The 27,987-nt window shown below is 45.1% G+C and overlaps 2 protein-coding genes across 7 annotated transcripts in view; one reads left to right on the top strand and one right to left on the bottom strand.

Annotated features, from left to right (window-relative positions):
• The first annotated feature begins 11 nt into the window (after positions 1-11).
• On the top strand, positions 12-19,828 carry RNF139 (ring finger protein 139). 2 transcript variants are annotated; one of them, XM_030498534.1, is made up of 2 exons: positions 12-25; positions 15,908-19,828. In XM_030498534.1, the coding sequence occupies exon 2, from the start codon at positions 16,785-16,787 to the stop codon at positions 18,534-18,536; it is 1,752 nt and encodes a 583-aa protein (XP_030354394.1). In that variant the 5' UTR covers positions 12-25; positions 15,908-16,784; the 3' UTR covers positions 18,537-19,828. The 2 variants fall into 2 exon arrangements, with proteins under 2 accessions (XP_030354394.1, XP_030354386.1); XM_030498526.1 differs by lacking the exon at positions 12-25 and adding an exon at positions 11,356-11,750 and having other exon boundaries at positions 16,726-19,828.
• TATDN1 (TatD DNase domain containing 1) overlaps positions 19,300-27,987 on the bottom strand; it is an 18,874-nt gene continuing 10,186 nt past the window's right edge. For 4 of the 5 annotated variants that reach the window (XM_030498545.1, XM_030498584.1, XM_030498554.1 and 1 more), the window contains 6 exons: positions 26,012-26,097; positions 25,847-25,887; positions 24,456-24,532; positions 23,747-23,817; positions 22,751-22,877; positions 19,300-19,557 (listed from right to left, as the gene is read on the bottom strand). In XM_030498545.1, coding sequence (XP_030354405.1) covers positions 19,455-19,557; positions 22,751-22,877; positions 23,747-23,817; positions 24,456-24,532; positions 25,847-25,887; positions 26,012-26,097 — 505 coding nt within the window. In that variant the 3' untranslated portion in view covers positions 19,300-19,454. The remainder of the gene's footprint in view (positions 19,558-22,750; positions 22,878-23,746; positions 23,818-24,455; positions 24,533-25,846; positions 25,888-26,011; positions 26,098-27,987) is intronic. The other variant, XM_030498563.1, reaches the window with a different exon arrangement.

The raw sequence follows: 27,987 nt of genomic DNA, 5'->3' as shown, positions 1-27,987 counted from the left end.
CACTGAAGGTTCAGAACTACCACAGGTAAGAAAATCAGCTTCTCTTAAGCAAGTATTTATGCCTCACTTAAGTAATGCTTGGTACCTGTCACTGTAATGGTTATGTCAGAGATATAAAGTCCTCTTGGGCTTTATTTCATATTGAAGAGTTGCAGGTCTCCATCCCTGCAAATGCCCCATCCCTGGCAGTGTTCAAGGCCAGGCTGGACACAGAGGCTTGGAGCAACCTGGTCTAGTGGAAGGTGTCCCTGCCCATGGCAGGGGTGTTGGAATAAGATCATCTTTAAAGTCCCTTCCAACCCAAACCATTCTATGATTCTATGAAATCCTATTCCTCAGTGCAGCCAATTTCCACTGACTAAGGTGAAATCACCCTCAAGTAGCTTCCATCTGCAATTAAGTGAGTGTGCACTGTTTGCAGACCCCGCAGTACATGCCACAGTGTTACCAGAACAGCAATTTGATACACATTACTGCTATTATTGGAGCACTTGCTGTTACAGTAGAAGAAAGCAAGTAAAATGGCAGTTGTTCTTATCATTTTCTCTTGAGAACTGAAGAAAAACGTTTAGATGTAGACACCTCTGCTTGATTTTGTGTCATTAAACAGAAATAGTGTCGGTTCTGTAGAAACCTTCCCCATTTGTCAGGGACTCAGCTAGTTTCCTTAATTCCACTGACCTGAACAATACAACAACAGCTGATAATTTGGCCTTATGGCCAAATGTAATTCCATGATGTAAAATCTGGATGTCATTCCAATACACAAAATCTGACAGAGGAAAAAGTAAAACCAGTGTATTATGTTGGTTGCTGAGAAAAAGAAGTCTTGACAGAAGTGGAATATTGATTGAATTTGGCAACGTAACTTGGCAGGGACAGGAATGTGTGGTCCAAAATGGCTCTAAGAACACTGAGCAAAGATGAAACAATACCAACACTACACGTGGTCCCTCTATAACAGACTGTGGGCAATGGCTACAATTATTTTGTATTTTCTAGAGATTAATTTATCTTTGCAATATGCAAAGTTCACACACACACATCCTATGAATCGTTTTTCAGGGGCACATTTCTAATTCTGACAGATGTTATCTTCCAGCACAAGCAGCAAAACATTCCACTCGTGACAGTTTCTATTTTTAAACTGGCTTCTGGGAAGCAAAAAAGCAAACAAAGTGCTACAAAAAATCTGCAGCAAAGAGAGAGAATAATAATGGGATGAGCCACTCAGCCAGTGATATTCAGATGCATTACCCTGAGGTCTAATGTAGCCAAGCTCTTCCCATGGCTTGCTTCCCCTGCTCCCACAACCACCAGCAGCTAGTCACACCATATGGCACTTTTTTCCCTGTGAAAAGCTTCACCAAAAGGGATTACAGGGGGTCAGGATTGGGGGGGGGGAGGTTTTATTTCAATGTTTTTCTTTTGTTGATAGTCCAGTTCTGACTTCCAACAAATATCCCTTCCAATTCAAGAAAGACCATGGAACAGTTACTGAAGCTGTTAGCTTCTGCAGTTATGATCTTTTCCATGTGTGAACTGCAAGTTTTTGGGGCATAGATGATGAGAAACAGTGTTTTCAAAGGATGTCCACCACTGCTCTGTCCTTACCCCTGCTTCCTGTGCATGATCCCATGCTTTTCCTTAGGCCAGCAGATGCAATTGTGTGTTCAAGTGGTAATCCAGGGAACTAACCTGGGGCAGGGATGGGGGCAGGATGCTCAGTCCATAGGCTGGTTCAGTGTATAGCCACATGAACTCCATGCTGGGATAAAGGGAGGCCACTGAACCGTGTTGCCAGGAGCCAGCAGCACAGAAGTTCATCAGTTCAAACAGATCAGGAAGGTCTATCCAGATGACCTGATCTAAATCCTGCCAAAGCCAGTGCGAGAGCTCTGCATCATCTCCTCTTTGGAAGGATTTCAGAGATGGTTGATCAGAGAGGGCATGGCTCAAACAGTATCAATGCAGACACCCTGCAAACACCTGGGAATTGGAGGAGGGAACATTCAGGAGCCAGAGCTGCTGCTGGAATCATCCGTCACAACTTAGAAAAGTTGTGAGCAGTAGCACTGAGCAGTAGGGAGTGAATCCTGTTTGGTAAGAGTCTGGGTAGGGACCATGAATTTGGCATTCAGAAAGGAAAATACAGGATTTTTTTGCTGACAGTGCATATAACGATCCTTTTGTAAGAACTGTTGTGCCAGAGTGGGGAAATTCCAGGTGTGATTCCAGGAACATTTCTTCGAAAGCAGCACATGGCTTGTGTGGAAACACTGAGCTGGACTGAGGAACTGCCCCGCCAATGGAAGGGAAACATCTTTTTCCTTCCAGGCTTTTCTTTTCCCAGCAGGATGCCTTTTCCAGGTCAGTGCACCACGAAACAATGCTTTGTAGCAAAACAGAATAGCATGGAATAGCATGGAATAGCACAGCATAGCATAGCATTGCAGTCCTGGTCCAAAACTACGAAATTACCTCCTGTAAGTTCAGAGACATTATGAGTATCATGGCATTTTGCTCTAAAAGTGGTGTGTGTATTTCTTCAACTTAGTCCTCTCTGTGAACACAGAGTATTTCCACACTGGGGAATGCCAGGTCAGGGAATAGGAGCTTTGTAGAAACTGAATGTTCAGCCACTGCTGGGAAGCAATTACTTTGCTTTCCTAAATTTGCACTTCTGGCCAACTCAGAAACGAGTTGGTAAAAGAAAAGCTTTATCCAGTTACCAATGGCTGGAGCACTAGGCAGAATTATTCTGCCTCTAAGGAAGCAAAAGGAGTGCTTGCAGTTCTGGAGAGGACTCAGAAATTGCCAGTCTTTGATAGCTGAGAGGGGAAAGTGCCAGACTGTAAAGAGTTTCTAAAGTCATTGCATGTGAATCCTTGCCCCTCACCAAGCCAAAGCTGTGCAAGGAAAGAAGAAAATAGAAACAGAGCAAAGACTTAACAGCAGATTATAATTCACTGTAATTCCACAAGGCAAAAAAAGACACCTGCCAATTGTGAGAGCGCTGCTGGATCAGAAAGCCCGCAGCTGGGAGGAGATGTTGGGTCATATTTGGAACCTAATTGTGTGGGATTCTTCCGTGGCTTTTTCAGAACTGTGCTATTACACAGCCAGACGCTAAATGCAGGGCAGGAGGTGCAAGGCTGGCACCCTGGTGTGTCACTCGGAGCACGTCCCAAATCAGGGAAGCCAGTGGGGTCAGAGGGACTCGCTTCCCTAAGCGCTTCTTCCCTCCCCCTGGACACAAATTGCCACAGGTTTTGCTATCTTTTGTTACCTTACAGCTCAAGCAGTGTAAGGAGGATGAAACTAATGCTAACGCTTCTAGTCCTGACAGTGAATTCTGCCATTCTTACAGCCAGAACACCTGGCTGTCGGGCACACTTTCTTTCTTCCTTCCCACAAAACACGCTTGCCATCTTCTGGCCAGGCCACCGAGCATCATGGGGCTGCCTGGAAATGCACTTTGAAGTGTCTGTGCTGAACGGGCTTTTCCAGTTCTCAACGCAGCCCACCAAGCAAGCGGGTTAAAATCAGATTTTCCTTTGGGATGAGAAGTTCCCCTATCACAGAAGAATTCAGCTTTCAAGCTGTGCAAAACTCCTTTTTCTTGATTCATAAGGATTTGCTTGAGTTTTTCATACCTGAGAGTATCCTGAGAGTTTCATTTATTCCAAGTCTAAAGCAGACATTCAGCCAAAGGAGTCATAATTATGCTGCTTTTACATTTAAATCACAAGTTTCAGTGGCTTTTAGAGGAAACCAGTGCTGATAAAATCTGGAATTATGGCTTTCATTAGCATTTATTAAACACCAACATTGCAGTGGGACCTGAGGCTGAGCAAAGTTCATGTGGTGTCAGATTCCAACGCAAATATTTGATGTTGCTCTAATCAAAGCCAATGCTGGAGTCTGACATCACCTTAGGAAGCCTCAAGGAATTTGCTAACTAGGAATAAAACCTTGTTTAGAAGTTAAGCATTAAGTTCTAAAAACATTCTTTGCTCCTCCCAATCTTCAAAACAAAAGAATGGGAGTTCTTTTAGGTGTAAGAGCCTAGAATGCAGCACTTAGGATTGCACACTCATAACTACTCCCTTTAACTAACCCACAAGAGCAGAACTATGAGGATTTTTTTCCAGGTTAAAGCCATCCTGTAGGAAAATGAAATATCAAAACACTTCACAAAGTGAACTCCACTAATGAACTTGAAGGAAAACTGGGAAAAGGCTATGATGATGTTTTCAAAACAGGACAATGATCTGCATTTTCTTTTCAATATCAAAGGTAGTATACAATATATCTTTATGATATATGCATATGATGTACATCTTATATGCATATTATACATATTGCACATATTAATGCAAATAATATTGAATCTTAAAAATATTTTGCTCAGAATTTGTATCTTTTCAGTGCCTCAATATTAAAATACAAACCTGGTTCATAAAAAAGAAACTCTGTGCTCCACATCACTTACGGTTAAGAGGGAAAGGGTGGGAACTGGAGCCACCTATATGAGCATGTAAACCCCTCAACTTTTCTCACACTGTTAATGGAGATGGTGCTATTTGGCCCTTAGTGGCACATTCCCCTCACCCAGCTTAAGTCAAATGAAGGGCTGAGAACCATCCAGCTCCCCTGGACAGGCAATGAGAACATCTTCTTCTCTGGCATTGCTGGAGGAGGATTCCACCTCTTCAAAAACAAGTGTCTTAAGACAGTGGGGGTGTGGTGGGTTGACCTTGGCTGGCCCCATGGTGCCCACCCAGCTGCTCTCTCACTGCCCTCCTCAGCAGAACAGAGTGGGGAGAAAATATGATAGAAAAGAAGTTGTGGGTTAAGATAAAGGCAGTTTAATAAAGGAATAGCAAAGGCTGCATATGGAAGGAAGAAGTGGGGCTTCAGTACACATAGCACTTGCTCCAGAAGACAAACGTAATGAGGAGCGCCCCTCCTTGTCCTGTCACTACAGGCCATTGTAAAAAGTCCCTCTCCAGATTTCTCGTTGGCCTCTTTAGGCACTGGAAGCTGCTCTAAGGTCTTCTGGAGCCTTCTCTTCTCCAGGCTGAACAAGCCCAGCTCTCTCAGCCTGTCTTTATAGGAGAGGTGCTCCAGCCCTCTGATCATCTTCATGGCCTCCTCTGAACTTGCTCAAGCAGGTCCATGTCCTTCTTATGTCGTTGCCCCCCAGAGCTGGATGCAGTACTCCAGGTGGGGTCTCACAAGAGCAGAGTAGAGGGGCAGGATCACCTCCCTCGAGCTGCTGGTCACACTCCTTTTGATGCAGCCCAGGATACAGTTGGCTTTCTGGGCTGCAAATGCACACTGCCGGCTCATGTTGAGCTTCTTGTCAACCAACACCCCCAAGTCTTTCTCCTCAGCTATAAAAAACAACCTATGGAGCAAGGTTCTGTATGTACAGCTGCTATTTGATTTGTGGTTTTCATTAATTAGGCTAAAAATTAACACTGGATCTGCACTTTGTTACACTTACAGCTGTATAACACCAAGTGTGGCTGAGGTCAGAGAAACTGCTGCGATGGCAGCATTTGCTTTCCCATGTGCTTCACACAAAGTATCACAATCATTTTTGTTTCCTGCTCAATCAGGCAGAGCATAGCTGAACTGCTGTCTGGTGTCTGAAAATGAGCTGCTCTGCCTGTCAGGATTATCCAGCTTCCCACCTCTTCTAACAAAGGCACAGTTTTCTTTGAACAAATAAATATTGAGCTCGTAAGAAGTAATACCCAAGAACAGTTACAGAACTGAAACTAATATTAAAATCTGGGAAAATATTGAATATCAATTGCTAGGACAAATTTCTAGCATCTGCTCTGAGATACTTTAAATGTATTTTACTACTTTAATATTGTAGAGTTATTTTCACTATGTGATTTGTAGAAAAGCATGCTGCCTTTTCTACTATAGATTAATAACAGGATTGGGGGGGGCAACAGGCAAGCACATAATATTGCCTGTCTCAAGTAAGATGATGAAAAAAATCATGGCAAGAGTAAAATACATACTTGGCAGTAATAAAAGAAAGGGTTGTTATCCGTTCTTTCTTTTTGCTTGCTCAGTTAACTCTGTAAATCAGGTCAGGAACACATAGTCTGCAGCTCTGGAAAGGAAGGCAAACGTCTGTGGCAGAAGCCACAGTGTGTGAGTGGCACTTCAGACAGACATTGCTTCCTGCATGTGCTTGGAAAACAAAACAAGAAGAGCAGTGTCAGTGAAGGATCAGGGAGGAGTGATCTCAAGTGGCCCATTTCCCCACGGCCCCTGCACAGAGGGGAGCCGGAGCCAAGCAAGCCAGAAGTGAGTGCTGCCCTCAGCTTGGCACCTCGGGCAGCTGGATGGTGTCCGTGCCTGCTGGCCTCACCATGGAGAGGCCTGGATGCCAGGAAGGGGCTGCAGTCCCTACGTGTACCCCATGTCTCTTTTTTTTCTTGTCTCCTTGCAAAGTATGATGGTCATAGTGAGGAAATAAGATAAATATGCCAGTGAGCAACTGTTAACATAATTCGTAACCTTATCACCCTTTTTTCTCAGGAGAGAAACCCAAAAGGCTCTTTCTCTGCGCAGTTTTATGGAAAACTGTAAAGCCATGAACAAGGCTTAATGCATTTCTTCGCAGTCATCTCTTTAAAGAGAATGAGAAAGTTTGTCATTAAAGGAATATGGGGGAAATTATAGAACTGGGAGATTTTCCTCATGCACCTGGATGTCAGTCAGCTCCTGTCAGGGATGACCCAAGACTCTTCCCTGTGCTTTGTCTCTCTAGTGTGTGCCTTGCTTTGCCAAGGCAGAAAACTCTTGGGGCATTTTGAACTTCCCAAGTGAGCATTCTCTTCGAATAACAAGCATAAAACTGCCATCCTGCACTGAGGGAAAGAGAATGAGTGCTCTTAGGTTACAGACATGTCACACAGATGTGAAATCAAAATCCATCTTCCACACAAACAAGTTGTTATGATTTGTTTTGTCAAACATTCACTATGAGTAAATTGCCTTCTGCTTTCTTAGCTTTTTCTAAGAAACGCTATCTAAGCCCATGGCATTCAGCTGCAAAGAAGGAATAAACCCCAAACTTAATACAATAACTAATCTTAAACACACTGATTTTTATAGGGAAATTCTTAGTATATTGAAAAGGTCCCATGGCAGGTTTTACCTTCACTTTTCAAATGCCATCTTGATTTGATTATTTTCTCTTCAGAAGACATAGATATAAACTATTCTTGGGTAAAGAATACTGGTGTCTTTAATTGTATTAAAAACAGTCATGTGAGGGTAAATCATTTCCATTTAACCTTAAGTAGTAACACGTTAGTCTTAAGTATTTTTGCAAGTAGCACACTGGAAGTGCCACATATGAGAGTCATAAAATCATAGAATTGTAGAACACCAGGTTGGAAGGGACCTCAAGGATCATCTGGTCCAACCTTTCTAGGCAAAGCATGACACAGAGTGGGTGTCCCAGCATCCTGTCCAGCTGAGTCTTACAAGTGCCCAAGTATCCACCACTTCCTTGGGGAGATTATTCCACTGGCTGATTGTTCTCACTGTAAAAAATTTTCCTCTTGTGTCCAGTTGAAACCTCCCCAGGAGTAACTTGTGCTCATTACCCCTCATCTTTTCCATGTGACTCCTTGCAAAAAGGGAGTCTCCATCTTCTTTGTAGTGACCCTTTAGTTGCTGGAACATGGGATAAGGTTTCCCCTGAGCCTTGTTTTCTCAAGCTGGAACAAACTCAGCTCTCTCAGCCTTAAAGTGCATCAATACCACACTGCAGAACAGCAAGTTAGACACATCAAAGTCTGTGCCTCTGTATGCACTAGCTGCCAGGTCATTCTCATTAGCAGCACATGCTGACAGCGCCTGAACGCAGCGTTCCAGCACACAGAAGTGATGGCACAAGCTGTCCTCGCAGGATGCAATGGGCAGCTTCCCTGAGCACAGCTGAGTGTCACCCACTGCTGAATCCCCCAAAGCCTACACTAATAAATCACTGGTATTTGTCTGTTTAAAAACACAGATTGGTCTCTTTCATGCTAGAATATCATCCTGGGAGAAGAAAACCCACTTAAGGTTCCTTCCATGACTCTTGGGTTTTGTTTCAGTCCAAAATATAGACGTCCTGATTGATTGTAATCAAAAAGCTGTTGTGACACAATTAAAGATATGCTGTGCAGAGGTTTAGTCTTACGTAAGGAATGCAAAATGGTATTGGGTAATTCACTGCTAAAGGTATCTGGGAAGGAGATATTAAATGTGGAAATAGTTAATGGATTGCTACGTTCATTGCAAAGTAAAACACATTTTTGACACACACATTTTGCACTGCTTTTCTCAGCAGCCAGCTGGTTTCATGCTTACAAAATGCATTGTTGTTATATCAGGCAAAATTTACATGTGGTATTTGAAGGCAAAGGTATCATGTCTATTTAAAGCTTTTCAGGATCTTGCAGTTAGGAAAAAGAACCAAAACAGTACTCTAAAACCTCCCCTGCACATTTAGTCTTTTTACTGACAAAACCATGGCTTTTGCAAGACCGTGTGATTTTGTAACACTGATGTGAGCACTGGAGTTAATCCAATAAAGCCTTTGGCTTGAAAGGCTCATGACAGCACTTACGCAAAAGGAGTTTTAAAAACTCAAAAGTTGTTTTGTCAAAAAATGGGTTTAGATGTGACCATCGTATATGGGTACAGACCCTAAATGCGGCATCAGCAGACGCGTACCGAAAGTCCTATAGAATCATAGAATGGTTTGGGCTGGAAGGAACTTTAAAGACCATCTAGTTCCAACCCCCTGCCCTGGGCATGGACACCTTCCATGGCACGGTCCTACCATTCCATAAGTTAACAAAGACTGCTTTATGTCCAGTGATTTCAGCACATGCTACTTACACAGCTGTAGCTCACAGAAACCACTGAACGCTGCACTGACAGTGTGTAGTTCTGCAGTTCCTCTTGTTCTAAACATCTCAATTTGAAAGATGTAAATAGTTTTTGAAAAAATATGAATTTTGGCCACTCTGAGCTGTCAAGAAACCCCCTAAAATTGGTTTTACACGACTAAGAGTAAACCCCCAAACTTCTGCCACATACCGCATAGAACAATAAAGAATTGTGGTGACTTGTATTTGTTACTGAAACAAACTTATCTGCAACTTTCGGACTCAGAGCCTGATATCGGAGGTGTACTAAATTATTTGGAAAGCATTTTTGAGTGTTAAGCTCTTATTTATTATGAAACTGCTCCCCAGGGCATGTTCTTTTGTGCTGCCTTGTCACGGGGTGTGGGCTTGACACTTGACACGCTTACCGAGTCAGGTACACACCGCCACAGCGATACATGGAACAACCTTCACCTTGGAGTTCAGGACTGTTTGCCCTTAACAGTTTATCTATATAGATAAATAAAGGAGCTTTCTGCTTAATTTGTCCATTCATTTATGAACAAGAACTTGCAGAAATCCCCAGCTAAGAAAACCTTTTTTATGTAGTATTAATATGAATGCACTTATGATTTAATGCCCAAATTTCCAAAGAAGTTGAGCCTGCGTTAAATCCTAGAAATAATAGGACAGATTTTCTTCGATTTGTATATATATATAACTGAAGTGAATTCAGTATAGGCATGCTTATGTTACCAAGTCGAATTGGGTTTATTACTCCTCATTTGAAACGACGTAGCGCAAACTGCAAAATTAGAAACCTCCAGCAGGTGTCATCTTCCTACATATCGTACACATGACAGTCGAGTTTTGATTCTTTTTATTGAGTTTAAATGAAAAGAGGAATCTTAAACACTGCCACAAGTTTTCTGAAGAACAAGCATAAAAAATGTATTAGTTAGATCTGATATGCTTCACTAGCAGTAGGATTTCTGGAATGTTTGCAACCTGGAACTGTTTATGTCCAAAATAATTTGCAGATATCCGTGACTTTACTTACATGCCTGAATAACATCTGTAAAATATGCCTGTAAATGCACGTATTTAGACCTGAAAATCCATTTAATGGATTCCATTTAATCCACATGTCCTTGAAGCGATATAAATATGTATTACATATTTATATCGCTGGTCCTGAAGCCTAACAAAACAGATTTAAGATCCCCGTTACCGAGGAGGATATTAAATGAAGTTGGAAGGGGCTTGGGAAGACAGGGAATTCAGGTACCCAGATCTGCTTGATTTATGTCTTTTCATTTCAAATCAAATACTTTTATTTATATTCAGCATCTTAATTGAGGAGTAAAATTATTCAGGCAAGTCTGAATCACTGTGATTCAGGCATCTTCAAATCTAAGTCAAACAAGCACTTTTGACACTTTAAACCCTAACCTCTGTTATTTGGCACGGGGATACTTACTAGGTCAGAGTTATGCCTTTCAGCATGTGATTAAAACATGCACTTTGTCCATGTCCATGGGTTTTGTAATACAATCCTTTAGCAATCCGGCAGCATTTCTGGCTTTGTTAGTGCAGGACGTTGCTGAGGACAGTTCCTGTGCAATACTGCTGTTGCCTGATCCAAAATCCTCTGAAAACAATAGAAAGACTTCCAAGGGTTTAAGCCTTGGAAGAGCTTAAGCCTATCCCGGCTGATGAGGGCTGAGCTGCGGCAGGTGAAGCTGGAGGCAGACACTGGCACAGTCCAGCGGGGCAGATGCCCACAGGCACATGAGCTGACTGCAGCGGTGGCCTGAAACAGGGTTTAATTTGCCCAAGCGATGGGGTGGGAAATGCCCTTTTCAGATGAACTAACGTTGCTCACACATGTGCATTTAATTTGGCTTTTAATATATTTTTTTATCAAGTCAGCTTGACGTTTCCAATAGTCGCTATATCTGTGTCTTCAGTGAAGGTGCATGATGAAGGAAACAGGATTTCAGAGGAAAATGCCTTTTTCCCCGGCATGATGCCGGCATGATCCCGGTCTATGGCAGGAGAGGGCTTTTGCCTCACCCTCATTACACGCTCATTACTCTCCCGGGTGAACGCCTCACCGCGGCGGGGCAGGATTTAGCTCAGCGCTCCTGCCGGCCTCGGGGCGGGATCCCTGAGGTGAACGTGCGGGGCGCGGAGGGCGGGACCCGCGGCGTAACAAACAACGCCCCGGAATCATGGGGAAAGGGCTCTTTGTGAGGGAGAACTTGTAGGAACGCGATGTCCGGACCCGTGTTTGTGTTTTATACAATGGCAGATGCCGCCAGCCCGCTCCCCTTCGCTCCCTCAGGCGAAGCACGGAGCTCGCGGGCAGCGAGACCGCGGCTGGAGCCAGGGGCGGGGCCGCGCATGCGACGCCCGCGCGGTCCCGCCCCGCCCGCGCGGCCCGGCTGGGGCCGGCGCTGCCGAGGGAGTGCAGAGGAACATGGAGGCGGCGGCGGCGCGGCGGGGGGCCCGGGCGGGCCGGGCGGCGGGCGCGGGGCGGTAGCGAGCGCTGCGGCCGCCACACCCCCCCACACACCCAGCCCCTCCGCTCCCTAAGAGGCGGGAGAAAGGGGCTGCCTGCCCCTTTCCCCCTCCCCTCGCAGGGGATGGCGGCCCCGGGCCCTCCGCAGCTCCCGTGGTTGCGGCTGGGCCCGCGGCTGCGGGCCGGGCTGGAGGTCGCGCTGCGGGTGCCCAGCCTGTTCCTCATCGACGCCATCTTCAACTCGTCCCCGCTGCCGGGGGGCTCCCTGTGCGCCGCGCTCCTGGGCGTGCTGCTGCGGCTGCTGGGTGAGACACCTTCCCCTCCCGCCGCCCTTCGCCGCCGGCCGGGCGCTGGGGGTCGGCACCAACGCCGGGCCCGGGGCCCTCGTCGCCGCTGCCCACCCCGCTGGCCTTGCTCACGGGGGCACGGCGCCGCTTCCCTCCCCCGTCCCCTCAGCCCCACCGCCTTGTAGCCGGCTGCTGCCGCGGCCTGTCTTCCCCCCACCCCACCCTGTCTGCGTCCCCTTCCTGCCGCCTCCGTCCCCCTGCCTTGGGCTCCCCCGGGCCGGGTGGATCGTGTCCCTGCTCCCCGCTCGGTGTCCGTTTCCCCACCCCGCCTCCGGCCCCCGAGTCCCGGCGCCGGCCCGGCTCCTCCCGCCGCCCCCCCCTTCAGCGGCGGTGTCGCTGCCGGGAGGCGCAGGGACCCGGCGGAGCCGAGCCGCGGGCTGCGGCCGTTGACGGGCGGGCGCCGCTCGCCATGTGCGCGGGGAATGGGGGCCGTGATTCCCCCCCCCCCCCCCCCCCCGCCGGGCTTCCGCTGCGGAAAACGTGGGGCTTCGGGGCTATAGAGTTTTGTTTGTTTGTTTAAAGCACTTTGTTTTGTGTGGTATCTTCCTGAAATACGCTGTTAAACCCTTACGTTAGGCACAGCAGTTCAGAAACGCCGGGAATTTGGTTCCCGAATGAAAGAGAAGTCTCTTGAAACTTGCCGATGGTTATTTTTAAGCTTTTTTTTTCTTCTTCTTCCCTGGGAGGAAGGTTGAAAATCACTGGGGTAACTGGGTGATACTATTTCAGTATTACTTGTTATGTTGGGTTCTTACGTAGTCTCGGTTCTGTGAACTGCTGTACAAGTGATGCTGCATTGGGTATCAGGTCTGGAGCTGGGAATGCTGAGGCAGGAAGGAAAGGAAAATACGAAACATAGCAAGAGTTTTTTGCAGGCCTGTGGCATGCTGATTTTGTGTTTTGTTTGATGTTTATATTCTAAAAAAAAAACAGGAAGGAAATGGGTGTTATGGCTTTTGGGGTAGGCAGCCGAGAAGAGTGGTTAAAAGGGAGGGTGCACAGTGAGAAGGCAGCGGTGATGGCATCGCGGAAGTTGAGGAGAGGAAGGGAAAAAGTAAAGGATAACCTGCCCCAAGACAGCAGGTGAGAGTGGAGGGAGAAGAAGGTAACAAAGCAAAGCAGACGCTTTATTTGGGCAGCTTCCCCTTTGGCAGCAGGTGCCTGGGAAGTTGCTGCTCCGAGAGATGTGAGGCCGGGCAGGTCTTGCCTCACCTCTGCCTGTCCTGGCAGCCGGTACTCAGTGCTCTGTGCCCACAGGGAGGAGGGGGTTCTGCCTCCCGACTCTCCATTTTCTTGACTCTTTGTTCCAAAGTTCTGGAATTGTGAAGAGTGCTTCCCACTGATAGTTCCATTTAAAAACCTGTCACTGCAGTGCCTCACCAACTTAATTTTAGGAGTCCCTTCTTGTATCGAGATGCTGTAGGAAGTGCCTTGAAATTAATCCCATGTAAATAAGAATGGTGGATATCTTACTCGATGGTCCCAAATGAGTGATACTGGGATCAACAGGTTAAAGTGCTTTTCAGGGTTGCAGTTATATGATCACTTTTCTGGAAGGGTTTGGGAGAAGAAGCGGGTAGTCCCTGCCTCCTGCAAAAGATCTTTGGGAACAGTGTATGCCAAGAGACTTATCTCGTACTTTGAGACAAGTGGTCTGTGGTTCTTGGCTTTCCAAAATTAAAGAGAAATTAAACGTAACCGCTTAAAGACGATGTTAAAGACCTTCCATGTGGTTCAGACAACAGGGTGCTTTTGCATCTATTTTTTCCTCATCTGAATTCAAGGATTACAGGGTTGGGGTTTTGCTGCTGTGAGGATAAACGGAAATATTTATTTTGGATCGCTCTGTATTTAAATAGTGGGGAAGTTGCCCTTTTAGTTACCATTTGCAGGCTTTGAAAGACTGATCCCAATCTTCCCTGTGGCACAGTATTAGTTAGGATAGGATAAACACACAGTTTGTTCTCTAGATAGGAAGATTGTAGCTCTGTAGAGATCAATAGCTTTCAGGGGTGACATTGAACAGTGCTGAAACACTCTGGGAGTACAGCTTTTCAAGAGCGGGAACAGAGATTGGGATGATTCTTAAGGAGTTTTACTGCAGGATTCCTCAGTCTCATTCTTCCCTCACTTTATTTTCTACACAAGTACATAGAGTTACACATGGCACAGAACCAACGTCTCCAGCTGGAGCACAGTTCTGCTTTAATCTCTCTGATTAACCTTGCTTTGTCTCCAACACGATGTTTACCTTTCATGTCTTGGTATGGCTTTAAGTCTCCATTCCAGCAGAACCGTGGTCCCCAGGAGCGTGAAGCTGTCACTGCAGGCAGGAGTCCCTCCTCAGCGGGGACACGGAAAGGGTTACTCTAAATACTGTAGTGGGAGCAAGTGGAATGGCTGGGGCTAGGGGAAAAATAATCTGGCAGTTCTACACACTTAAAAGACTGATGTGTAAAGGTAATTGAACCCTGCAACTGACTGAAAGGTGAATCCTCAGCAGTGGGTTACCATAAGGACACTGGTGAATGGCAGGAATTAAAGGGGAAAAAAAACCCGAGGGGGAGGAATTCATTGTAACACTGGAAACGGGTTAAAAGGAAATGCTCATGGTTTGACTAACTGCTGTGTTAGAGGGTGTACCGGGGGCAGTTGGTTATGGGGTGGCACAGAGAGCAACAGTGAAGGTGAGCAGTATATGCAGGAACGTGAGACAACTCTTACCAAAGGAGGAACTGCAGTGTTTCCCATCAGAGGGAAAGAGGGAAAAGATGGTACTGCTTGGTGAACACTTGGCAGGGCAGGGGAAGCCTCCCTGTGGCAAGATGGACTGAATGACATGAATGGAGACAGGGGAGAGGAGTGCTCACCTCCCTTTGAGATTTCAGTTACCTCCTGTGGTCTTCCGAGGTTCCTTTGGGTTGTCTTGACTATTCCACGCAAGTGTTGAGAGCGAAATGCTGCACCTTGTTAGTTCCTCTTCAGAGGAACCAGTAGGTGTAGCTCTGCTATTGACTTGTAGTACTGTGTTTAGGGCTGTCGTGCATGTGAAATGTTCTAAGATGACCTGTAGTACCTAAACACAGGCCTGCCACTGAAACTGCAGGGAAGAGAACTAGGTTTTGTTAAGAGGCGTGTTTGAGAGCAGCCTGCTCAGTGCAAAATGCAGCTCCTTTCCCTCAAATGAGCAGCACTGTGTAAATAAGGAGCTAGTTACAAGCCCAGGAGCTGTTTCTGTGACTGCTGAGAAAGGACAGAGGGGACCAACTTGTCAGCAGTGTTGGTCTCCCAAAGATGTGTGTGTGGTATGCACGAGAAGGCAGTGAAACCGTCCAGCTGATATTAAAACAAGTGCTGTGAGGAATGAATATTCAGGGGTTTTTGTGGAAGAGCTGAGCCACGATACAAAGCACTTTCTGGAAATTGACTGTGGCCTTTCCTCAGTTCACTGCACAAGGTTACCAGGTTAATGATTAGTTAAGGGAATGTTTTTTGTATCAGCCAGTGCTGCTGGCAGGGAATACTGTGAAGGTGCATTCGTAACTTCTTCTGTAGTCTGCCTTTCGCATTGATTCATGGTGACCCTCTCCCTTCTTACTCAGTCCTCCGGGCTGTTGGTTGTATTATTTTTATACAAGCAGCTGGCAACACTACTGGTGGAATCAACTGCTGGGTTTTCATTCCCATGATCAAGATACCATGGCTTAAAATATTTTTTGAAAGAACTGATTATGGAGGATTTGGAACAATCTAAAATACAATCATCAGAAAAGACTGATGCTGTCCTCCAGCAGAAAGAGGATTACTTGTGAATTCATTAGTTTTAGTACGGAAATTCAAAGCAACTTACAATCAAATATAAGTTGTAGAGGTCAAACTCTCCCCAAACTGATTTGGATGAGAAAGCAGTTGCATTGACTGGAAGCTGACTGAGAAGCCAAACCAATGTGTTTCCTGAAGGTGATGTTTAGGGAAGCGAATGTAGTGTAAGTTCCATTTAATGTACCCCCTGATAGGGCAGAGCTCGTACGGATGTGGTACATAGGGATGATGTCCATAAGCTGCACTACAGGAGTTTACTGCAAGGATGTAAATATAACACAAAGGTACTATAGATGCTATGATTTCTCATTGGAAGGCACAGACTTCCCAGTTGTGGCCAAGATGTGTTCATGGTCAGTGTGAGGGAAAGGTGAGCAAACAGGAATTTCAAGATCTGAACCTGGTGTCTACCAGGGAGGATGCAAGTTCGCACTGGCAGAGGCAGCAGGTGCAGGTTTGCATTCTGTGTACAAAAGACACTGCAGAAAGTCTCCTCTATTAAGACTTTGCTTCACGATGTCTTACCAGGACTGAAAGCAAACTGAAGGGAATTGGAAGAGCAACGTCTTCCCCCAGTAAACTACAGCGAGTTTTTACTATTTTCCCATTATGGTTAAGCTAAACTGGTGACTTATCTTTAGTACTCTAGTGTGGACATCTGTAGTTGAGTGCTTTGCTCAAGTGAATTGGGGGACTTACTATTTTATTAATTCCTTATTAATTTTGCCTGTAATGTGGTAACTTTTCTGCTTTTAGAGCTTGTCTTCCCTTAGACTTCAAGACTGAAGCTGAAGGGCTGGGAGCTGTTGCTGCTCTGCTCTGAGACTGCAGATAACCTTAATAGTGATTGTGATTTACTGCTTGCATTACTTTGCATTGCAGCTGCAGGGAACAGGCGTATTAAATGCAGAGCTGAAGTCATCCTCTGGAAAGGATGTGTGTTCTGAAAGGATGAAAGTTGTCTGTTCTGGAAAGGGCCCCACTGGTAATGCAAAGTTATGAGTGATTAATGGGGAAGCGATACGTGAAATAAATGTAGCTCCAGAGCTCATAGGTTAAAATCTGGTGTTGAATTTCTGCTGAGAACTAAATGACTTCAATCTGTTTTTAGGTGTCTTTGTCTCCAGTGTTGTTCTGGTCTTACAACAGCGAGCACTTTTCAAGTTTTATATGATCGCCTCGGCATTCCTGCTGGCTGCAACTTCAGTGTTGGTGAATTACTATGCTGCTTTGCACATAAACTTCTACAGTGCCTACTACACAGCTGCATTCGGAATCCAGATCTTCCCTCATAAAGGACCTTCACTATGGATGGCGCTTTCCATCCTTCAGCTGACCTTTGGAATCGGATATGTTACACTGCTGAACGTGCAGTCCATATACTCTCAACTCATCATCCTGGATATACTGATTCCTGTCATTGGCTTGGTTGTTGAATTACCTTTAAACGTCCGGCAGATACTAGTTTTTATTTCAGGCCTGGTTCTGACACTAAACACCACAGCCATTTTAGTGATGAAAATTAAATGGTTCTATTACTCAGTGCGCTATGTTTATCTGCTGGTGAGGCACATGTATCGCATTTACGGATTACAGCTCTTGATGGAGGATACATGGAAAAGGATTCGGTTTCCAGCTGTACTGCGTGTCTTCTGGCTAACGAGACTTACAGCCCAGGCTGTGGTATTAACATATGTTGTAAAGATGGCAGAAACTAATACAGAAGAGAAATTCTTCTTGATATCGTGGGATAACTGCTGGGAACTGCTCTGCAGCCTGATCATAAGTGGCTGCGACTCCACTTTAACTGTGTTAGGCATGAGCGCTGTCATCTCCTCCATCGCGCATTACCTGGGGCTCGGCATCTTGGCCTTCATCGGCTCCACTGACGAGGATGACAAAAGGCTGGGGTTTGTAGCACCTGTCTTGTTCTTCATCTTGGCTCTGCAGACTGGTTTGAGCGGGCTGAAGCCAGAAGAACGGTTGGTTCGCCTGAGTCGAAACATGTGCCTTTTGTTGACCGCAGTCCTGCATTTCATCCATGGCATGACAGACCCTGTGCTCATGTCTCTCAGTGCCTCCCACGTGTCATCGTTTCGCAGACACTTCCCTGTCCTGTTGGTTTCCGCTTGCCTTTTCGTCCTCCCGGTTCTGCTCAGTTACATCCTCTGGCACCACTATGCACTAAACACGTGGCTTTTTGCCGTGACGGCGTTCTGTGTCGAGCTCTGCCTCAAAGTAATAGTTTCTATCACTGTTTATATATTGTTTATGATCGATGGCTACTATAACGTGCTATGGGAAAAACTTGATGATTATGTCTATTACGTTCGGTCAACTGGCAATATTATTGAGTTTATCTTTGGAGTGATCATGTTTGGGAATGGAGCTTACACAATGGTATTCGAGTCGGGCAGCAAGATCCGTGCTTGCATGATGTGTCTACACGCGTACTTCAACATCTACCTGCAAGCAAAGAACGGCTGGAAGACGTTTATAAACCGCCGGACTGCTGTGAAGAAAATCAACTCACTTCCAGAGGTAAAAGGAAGTCGGTTACAAGAAATAGATGATGTCTGTGCAATCTGCTACCACGAGTTCACCACCTCTGCTCGCATTACTCCATGCAACCATTACTTTCATGCACTTTGTCTTCGGAAGTGGCTGTATATCCAGGACACTTGCCCCATGTGCCATCAGAAAGTGTACATTGAGGACAAGGAAAATGCCAGTGTTTCCAACAACAACGGGTTTGTGGCACCCAATGAAAACCCTGTAGAAGCTGCAGAAGAAGCTGCTGATGCTGAAAATGAAGTAAATGAGGATAACGACAGTTCTGACAGTGAAGAGGAAGACAGTGACTGTGTGGCACAGCACTTGACTGAGACTCTGAATGCTGACTCTAACTCTCTTGGTGAATAATGCCCTTTGCTAAAGCCGTGAGGTATGTTTAAAGTTGACTTCCAACAATAAAAGTATCACTTTGTAGTTATTGTACTTAAGCACAACAGCAGTATCTCAGTGTTGAGTCTGTGAACAGTGGTTGTTTACTGTGGTGTGTGCTACTGTAAATATACCTCTAATTTTTGCTGGTCTCTTTCATGGCCACCTGAAAATTATGTACATTATTGTACATGGAATAAAATGTTTTCACGTTTTTAAGATGGTTGGAAAACTACTCTTTAATTGATGTAGTGACGATGCTGTGCCAAAGACTGTATACCAGTAATCCCCCATCCATGAGTTCTGGATGCAAATGAAAAATCCTGGTGAAAACAGACTTGAGCAGGTCAAATCAGTAACGAAAAGCCTGAGCCAAAGCAGCTTTACTTACAGACTCAGTATTAGCAGAGCTTTAGTGCTAAAAACTAGTGAGTTGTATTTAAAATAAGTAATAATTTAGGTTGGTAAGTGTAATGTTTTAGCACCTGGGTGTGTGGAACAACAGGTGAAACTGCAGAGCTTTCTGGTGAAGTAGCACAGCATGCCAGCCACGTGTTAAACACTGCTGAAATAACTACCAGTAGTAGCTTCAAGTGCTCTCCATGTGAATGCAGCAGCCTGGTATTCATCTTGCAATGCCTACAGGTGTTAGCAGGAGTTGCTTGTTTGGGCTGGCCTTGAAATCAATCCTCAATCTTGCTGAAAAGGAAAGAGGGCTGAGAAACTGCACCAATGCAGAGACCACCTTTTCAAAAGCAGCTTTAATCTTGTACCATAGGGGAAAAAAAATAAGCTACATACTGGCTTCCATTGATAAGGACTTGCAGGTATGATAATTTTTAAGGTTTTGCAATATATTTAGTAAAGTTATACTGAATAAATGTAAGAAAAACAACTTTATATATTTGGAAAGAAGACTTTAATAGTGTTGTTATATAGAGTGTTGGCCAACTCAAGCGGGTCGTCTTCTCTTACTGCTGCCATGATTTCCAGTATTTGACTAAAAAAGAAAGATTGGTGTTAGAAGACTGACACTCAGAGCTGAACAGGCTGGAGGGTGCTGCATGTGTATGTACAAGTCACTTAGATGAACCTGGAATACAAACCCATGCTGAGAGCAACAGGGCAGGGGGCTCAGCTACGCAAACAGCTTCACTTCTAAGTCACCAACTGCCCTTCCCTTTACACTGAGCACCGGTTGCGCACTGGTACAGACTCATCTTTGGTCTTTTGACTTGTTTGGAGGTAATTAAACGGCTTTCTGGTTCAAAGAGAGTGTCATTTTGTGGATGTCTTTATCAATGGTCTTCATTTGTCAGACTGAAACCCATTAAGCCTTTCGAGGCTAAGGCTGTGCTATGAATAAACTGATCTGTGGCAAAGCTTAAACTCCAGCTACAGCCCTACCTCAGAGTAGAGCTGCCAAAGGAACTTCATGCTGCTTCACCCTTCTCCATCTTGACTGTGATTAACACATTCAGATACTTGCAGTAAATGTTAAATGAGCAAATGTAGAAGGCCTGGAGCCTTGAAACAAGCCAGGAAAAGTAGGCAAGAAAAATGGGAGGAATAATATTAACGCTAAGTAACAGAAAACCAAGCCACGCTTTTTTCTCTGTACTTAGTTTCTTGGTTTTGCATCACTCTGAAGAAAGTGAATATTCTGAACAGTTCCTAAGATGTGTCAGACTTTAATTTTTTTCTAGTATTATATCAAAAACTTCATGGTGAAGTGAGTAAGAAGCTCAAGCTTGGCAGTAGGGTTTGGAAGCTTTGGATCTTGCCTCTTGGGCAATAGCTAAACTCCTTTTTTGAGGAAGGCAAGAGTAGAAACAGTTGCTCTTAGCAATTACTAGAATGCAGATATTTTCCTCCACGCAGAATTAGTCCACTTCATGACCACTCGTGTGCTTTGCAGCCAAACAGGGGCTGTTCCAGATGAGACGGGGGGAGATCAGGTGCAGAAATAAGTAATAAATACCAAAGAATTCACCCTTGAAGAGCCTTGCTAGGGCTTACATCTATCTAGCACCACTACGATGCAGGAGGATGCTACAGGTATCACTGTAGATGAAATCATGAAGGAGATAAAGCTTTTTTGGCTAAAATTAAGCAAACAAACAAAAAAGCTTCCAAGGGGAGTAGTGTGCTTCTGCGGACATAGATCAGAACTGAAAGGTGTCCAGCACCACCAAAAAAAGACAAGTGCAAAACTCCTCCTGTCAACTGAGCTATATTAAACAGTCTGGACACCCTAAACATGAAATACCCTTTGTGGCCTGGGTCTAACTTTCCCCTCACGCCACATGTTCCTACTTGAGAAGTCACGAAACAGTAGTTCTCAGCTGCCATACTTGGGTTTTCCTAAGGTTTAAGAGTTTCTCAAGTCACTAACCTACAATTAGTACAGGTTATAATTAGTGTTAAAGGGACAGTGGTTTTTAAATCGGGTTGAACTAAACAAGATTTTGCTTTATGAAAGGAAGCAGAAGCCAAAGCAGAGCAGTTGGGTGCTGCTGCGGGACAGACTCTGCATTTCCAGCTCTGGGGTTTCTGAAACACTCTTAAGCTACAGCTGGGGCAGCAGACAGAGACGAGGTGGTGGTAGCACATACAGGCACGATGAAACTCAGCAGCAGCAGAGGCCCTCCCTCCACCTGTGATCACAAAAATTTTCTCAGCTGAATCTCTTCCCTACTCCAAAATCATGGACTGACCCTAGAAAGCATTAAAGCCCTTCTGTGCTAATGTGGGCGCTTCCTGTGTAAAACACCAATAAAGTGGGTTTCAAAGAGTATTACAATCCAGGTAACTGCATGAAGTATATCTAAACACTTGGAGATGTCACTGTGTAGACTATGCTTTGACTATGGTCAGTGGTCAGCTGAATTTTTTCAGGTCTCCCAAAAAAGCTGCAGAATTCCCTTCAGTTCTCAACTCAACTTGTTCTGGAGACACCTTGCTGAATACCTGCATTCTTTAGCGCTATTCTAAGCAGTATTTCAGAAGCTAGTTCCAAACAGGCAACTTACACAGGTTTGCATAGAAAGACAATAAGGCTTCACAGCAAAAAAAGTCCCATTTCTGATCGAGTACACGGGCTTTGCACCTGGCCACGTGGAGCTGTGAGCTTCATCCCCTGAAAATGTATTCATGCACCACAAGAAGAAACTGTCCCAAGCTCCTTTTCACAACGAGCTGATGACCGAGCATGTTGGCACAACTCACTGGCCAGACCTTAGGAACAGTTGTGAAAATCCAGACATTTCATCTAGGGGTGCTATTTAATGGAGAAAACTGTTTTTTGCCTTTCATACCTCGGTGAGGAAGCGCATGAAAAGGCAGCAGGAGATGGTTCCTGTACTTTCTAACAACTGCCCAAAACCCCTGGAGTTTGCTGCTGCTGTTCTGCACGTTGACTGGTGCTACTGAGATCTGACCTTCCCGAGATCAGTTCTTTTTAAGTACAACAGCAGAATGAAGAGACAATGCTAACCATGAACAATGTCACAGCAGTTCATGGCACAGGCGCTGTGATGCTGGCACAGGTGACGTGATGCCAGCACAGGCACCGGCACCACTCGTGTACTGGCCCCCCTGCAGGGCTCCAGCACTGCTGGATCAGAACAACCACCCAGAGAAATGGTACTTTACAGGGTTTAACCCCTTCTCCAGTGCAGCAGTGAAAAGATAAAACCAGCACTGGTTCCACTTCCAGGGAGCTTTTAACCCACAACTGCTGAAGTGGGAAAATAAAAGACTTACTTAACATTTATCCATAGCCTACAAAGCAACACTGGGCACAAGTTTCAGTACATTTAGAATTCATTTCTCTTTACTACATTTCCAGTGAGCTGACTGATAAGACAAGGGGTAATGGGTTCAGATTTACACAGGGGAGATTTAGGATGTAAGGAAGAGATTCTTCCCTGTGAGGGTGCTGAGGCACTGGCACAGGGTGCCCAGAGAAGCTGTGGCTGCCCCATCCCTGGCAGTGTTCAAGGCCAGGTTGGACACAGGGGCTTGGAGCAACCTGCGCTAGTGGAAGGTGTCCCTGCCCGTGGCAGGGGGTTGGAACTGGATGATCTTAAGGTCATTTCCAACCCAAACCAGTCTGTGATTCTGTGCTTTTTTCCATTCCTCCTCCCCCAAGATTTAAAGTACTTTAAACCAGAGTGCAGCAGTACACTTACATTATATGGCAGGGTTCATTTCTGTCCTTCAAGCAGTGCCCTACTTCCCATTTCTTTTTTGTAGGAAATGTAGTTTTAACGTATTTTGCTCCAGCATGAGTGTTCTTCACTCCACACCAAGGTGCATCTAGGTTCATTTGAGGAAAAAAAGAATTAGAGTATGCAATCATTTGAGAACAGCATGAGATAGTTCAATCAACTACTTCCCCAGACACACGTTCTTGCAATCTCTTTCTAGCAGTGACTTCCACTTCAAAATGGAATTGCAGAGATTCGGGCAATTGAACTTCTTCACAATCTTTGGATTTGGTTTTGATTTTACATTTTAAAGAATCAGCAGCAATAGTACATGACACTGATTCCCTCTGACATGATAAGGATAGCTCCACACACGGCATGTGTTCCACATACCAGGTCTGTCCTTCAGTAAGGATTTAGGCAGTTTGTGGTTTTCCTTTCTCAGCTACAGAAAACAAACAGTGTATTTGTAACTGCCACTTACTGCTAACTGAAATGAACACGTCACAAAAAACCCCCAACACATCCCTTGCCAGTCAACTGAAATCACTGCTCATGAGGCCCAGGGGGGAATTCAAGTGTTTTTCCACCTTATCCCATTAAAAAGCAGTTGTTTCCACATGCCATTACTGCTGCCTGTGGCGAGCTCATAGCCACTGCCCTGTGCCTGGCACATCTCCAGCAAGCCAAATTTTCATGGAGATTCAAGCAGGATTGTGGTCCCTGGGCACATTAAAAACTCTGGGCTAGTCAATGTGTCCTTTTCATCTTGCCCTGCAGTGCCAGAAGTGACACAGCAGAAGGCTGAAAAGGAATATTTCTGGAGCCTGTAAACTGCTTTCCCAAGTGAAGAAACAGCCAGTCCTCTTTCTACTCCAAACTCCTTGGGTCTAGAGTCTGCTTTATCATTGCTATACAAGCAAATCTCATTACCCAGCAGTGTTTAAGTCACAAACTGACCAAGATACAAAATCTTACCGGTCTCTATCATTAACCGCTCACTCGGAATTGATTTCAGCATTTCCAGGTTGGCTTCTGTTTTCAGTGAACTACAAAAGCAGAGTATGGTTAATAAAAAACAATCATAAAAAGTATGCAAAAGTCATTTCCCTGTTGCAACGTTTTGCAGCAAAGGCAGCTCCCTAAATAACTCTGTTAGTGAATAAAATCGGATTTACTTTTGTAAAGCGCTGCCCGTAAACTGAAACTTCACAGGAAAAGGCGGATTTGGAGAGTTCCCGGCGGGGTGAAGCCGTCCCACCGCAGGGAGCACACGCAGCCCCTGCCGGCACCGCCGGTGCTTGGCGCCCGCTCTCAGGGCTGAGACGGCAGATGAGGCTGCTCACGTTACACCTGCGCTACTCCTGGGTTTCACATGGCAGCCTCAAAGGACACCACTGTTTTCTAAACACCTCTCCGAAGGACTATTTCCAGGTTCAACAACTTTATTTATTTACAAACAAGGATTGACCTGAGGGCAGCAGAAGGGACCCAGGACGAGATTAACTCGCTGAGCTGAGAGTTGAGAACTTTTTATGGCCAACAGACTAATGAGTGGGATTCTAAATCTGTCAGATGATTAAAAGTCCAGCCAGCTCTGAAAGCCTGACCTCATTGTCTCAAAGAAAGCAATGAGTTCACTGCTGCTGACATTTCAAAATGGTTTTATTTCTTGTGAAGAACTTACCAGCCATTTATTCCAATATAAAGATCCAAATCTATTATAGCTGCTGCTTCTTCCTTTGTGCCATCAAAAGAATGTACCTGGAACGGATACATAGATGCACCCATATATACAATATTTGTACTTCATTTGAAACTCCAATCATTTAAAAGTACCTGTTAGTTTTCATTTGTGTCATAAATACCTTTGGTAGGATGTGTTACACATAACACACAGATGGGACACGGCACAGCTGATTCTGAACTTGGGCAAAGTTCAAGCTGAAGTCACTTGAACACTCAGCAGCAGTGGCTACCAGGGTTTGTTAGTGATAAATAGGTGTAGAAAGGGCCTGTCCAGTGATGCCGCTACTGGCCCAGAACTTGCTCATAGCTGGGAGACCATACACAGGAAGTAACCCCCTGCACGCTCAGTGTTTACAGTCTTCCCTCAGTATTCCCTACAGGACACTGTCAGGGATACAGTAAGAGCAGTGTAACGTTCTCCCCAGACTTTAGTCCACTGAAACTAAAGTGACAATGTACTGGGGCGCCCCAGAGCCAAGGGGCAGCTCACAAGGCACAAACAGCGTAATGCTGCTGGGAGTGGAGACTGTCAGCTCCCCCGTGCTGCCAGGGGCAGTGCAGGGGCTCCTGCTCCTCGCTCCTCCACTCGGACAGGGTTTGCAGGAACAAAGGAAGGAAAGACTGCACGGTGTTACCCATGAGCATGCATAGAACTGAGCTCGGGAAGTGGTTTGTGGTGACAAAGGGGAAACCTGAGATACTGCTGTGGGAGGTGAGGTCTGATGGCAGCAGATAGAATAATCCAAGCATTTACTGCTTTTGGGAAAGCCTGCCATAATGGAAACCCGAAAGAACATGGCTGGGCTTTCCTAACCGTTTCATCCAAAGCTTTTCCTGTTATGCTTTTGAATTAAAATACACGGTCTGAATATCTAAAGACATAAAGTAATCAAAAGTTACATCTGGATCCAATTTGAAAATGATGTCTAACGTCAGAAGCAAATGTTTGAGGTTACGGCTTCCACAGGGAACATGCAACTAAATTATCTGTGGTCTGAATGCACTGCAGTTACAGACACTGAGGAGTTGGGACAAGGCCAATGTCAATTATAAGGTGCTTAAACTGTCCTTCTGACAGGCCAAGAAAAACTGCTCATGTCAGCTGCAGGGCTTTTTCTCAGCCTATCTTCTTACCTTGCAAAAAGAGCTGTTGAGCACGACAATAAAAATACTAGAAAGGACTGGAAAAGACTTCTTAACTAATAATAACTTAAACCCTGTAACAGGAAGTCTACCCCGATTCCCTACCAAATGAGAATCTGCATATTAAGCAACAATATTCACACACATGCAGGTAAAAATGAATGCTATGCTGAAGTCCGTACTTACCACCCCTCCTACAAATCTATCTCTGTTTCTTCTCATTATGTCTGTGAAATGAAATAAATACAAATATAAGACAGCTTTATAACAGACAAAGGTGAAAGATTCAGGTTTCCCAGCTCTTCATATTCAGAATTTGCTCTGAATATGAAATTCTCAAGGAAAACTCACCTAAGAATTCCCTGTGTGAGTTTCTACAGTGGAGAAACATGGGCAGTCGTGTCTGTTCTGACAGGTCAAATTGCTTTTCAAAATACCTGTAAAATAAAAATCACCTTTAAACAGAAATTCAGTGTAAGAGCAAATAAAGACAGCAGAAGAGTTTTCTCCAGCTTTTGGCCTCCAGAACTAAAGACAGAATTAATGGATTTGCCATGCAAAAGCTCTGTTTTGTGCAGGGATTGAAAAGGAACTCTTTCCCATGGTGCTGTCACATAGCGGTGATCGCTGGAAGACAGCAAACGTGGCCAAGTGCATCAGTACTGAAGGATGCACATGTGTGTGCTGAGGATGTGCTCTTGTAGTGGGGGTGCTGGAGTTTGGGCTTATTTATTTTTAATGAACGAGGAACTGACTGTTCTTTCCACAGAGTTTTGAAACGTCAGGAATGGGAGAGTGTGGATCACACAGAGAACACTATTCGTAGTAAATGGGGCGAGGGTGAGTGGGGAAGCACCACACAGACTTCTGTAGCCCCAAACAGCCCACAGTGCACCAGGGCTGGCTGGGCTGCACAGCAGCAGCCCACAGCTTCTGTCTGCCCTTCCATGGGGACAAACAGATGAAGTCTCTGCTCTCTCGGGGTTAAACAAATACCAGTATTAGCCATCTTACTTCTGCCCCATTCTGCCTACCGTCTTCACTCCTGCAGTCTTCCCGTTTTCCCTCCTCTGTGTGCCTGCATCCTTTCCTTTCCACTCCATTTTATCTCTCTCCTACCTTCTATTCCTAGTATTCCCTTTGAAGGAGCGGTAGCAGCAAGGCAGCCATCCTATGAGGAGACATTAAAACGTGGGCAGAGGGAAGGTAACTTGGTGGCCAGTTTCCCCAGGCAGTTTCCAAAGGAACCCGTCACTTGTCATTTGCAGGTAGCTCTGCTCCCAGCACGTTATCATTTGCAGAGCCTGCCTGCCCTGACACGCAAATTACCAACGCTCAGAAACACAGCAGAGGAACCTGTGTGTGGCAGAAGGCCACAGTGCACAGGTGACTCAATCCATACTTAATGTGAAAGATGACAGTATGTGGACAGGGCAGAACAACCCTGCCTGTCCCAACAGGCCGGGACACTCTGCACCTATTGGAATTTTTGAGGTGTTGCTGTTAAAAGCAGTGCAGGACACTGCAGCATTCCCAGACACGTTTCACAGGCAAGCTCAAGCATCCCCATCCTGCTGTGTACAATTCACATGTCAATCAGGAGAGAGTGGCAGCAAAACATCAGTTTGATTTACATTTTCCTGAAGAAAAAGGACAATGTGCTTTGTTGTGTGCAATTTTCATTAGTTTCTGTGTACTGCAGGTTCCTGTTTCTCTGCTATAAGTTACCTGCCCTGTTCATCAGTGCAGAGCTTTGTGATAAAACAGGTGGAACAAATTGGCTGTAACCTTCAAAACTGACATGAGAATTCAGAAGAATAAATTACACCTACTTTGAATCTTCTTTGTCTAGACACTGTGCTTAGTTTAGCTTCTTTGACTAAATATAAACGTAATTGCAACCCATGACTGCTCTTGCGGTTAAATAGCTACAATTGCCTGATTAGTGGTGGGGGTTTTTAAACAGAAGACTTTTTTCATATGGAAATGAAGTTTTAGAGACTGAGCTGCAAATAAAACCCCCACGTAACCTCCTGGCCACCTTCAAACCAATCTTGAGAAAGGCAGTGGTCTTGAAAGTACAAAGTTTAGTGCCCCTACAAATGCAAAGGCAACTCAGGCTTCTTGCATTCCTAGCAAAAATGAAGCGAAACACATGCTGCTACGTGCCCTGTCAAAGAGCAAGGGGAGGTGCATGGGGAAGTTCTTGAGGAGAAAAAGATTTAAAAAGGTGGTGGGAGGGAACCCAAGAGAAACCCTGGAAAAGCACGAAAAAACCAGACATAGGGTGATCAGAATGAGAACAGAGTAACAAAAAGAAAACAAAA

This window comes from Strigops habroptila, chromosome 1 (assembly GCF_004027225.2).
Source record: "Strigops habroptila isolate Jane chromosome 1, bStrHab1.2.pri, whole genome shotgun sequence".
In the NCBI taxonomy this organism is placed as follows: Eukaryota; Metazoa; Chordata; class Aves; order Psittaciformes; family Psittacidae; genus Strigops; species Strigops habroptila.
The sequence above is the reverse complement of the archived record's forward strand: the minus strand, read 5'-3'. Positions and strand labels throughout refer to the sequence as shown.

Bases quoted from the DNA above. Each gene is read 5' to 3' on its own strand.
- RNF139 (XM_030498526.1), top strand. From the start codon at position 11,570: ATGGCGGCCCCGGGCCCTCCGCAGCTCCCGTGGTTGCGGCTGGGCCCG. The intron at 11,751-16,725 runs GTGAGACACCTT...ATCTGTTTTTAG, and splicing joins CGTGCTGCTGCGGCTGCTGG to GTGTCTTTGTCTCCAGTGTT.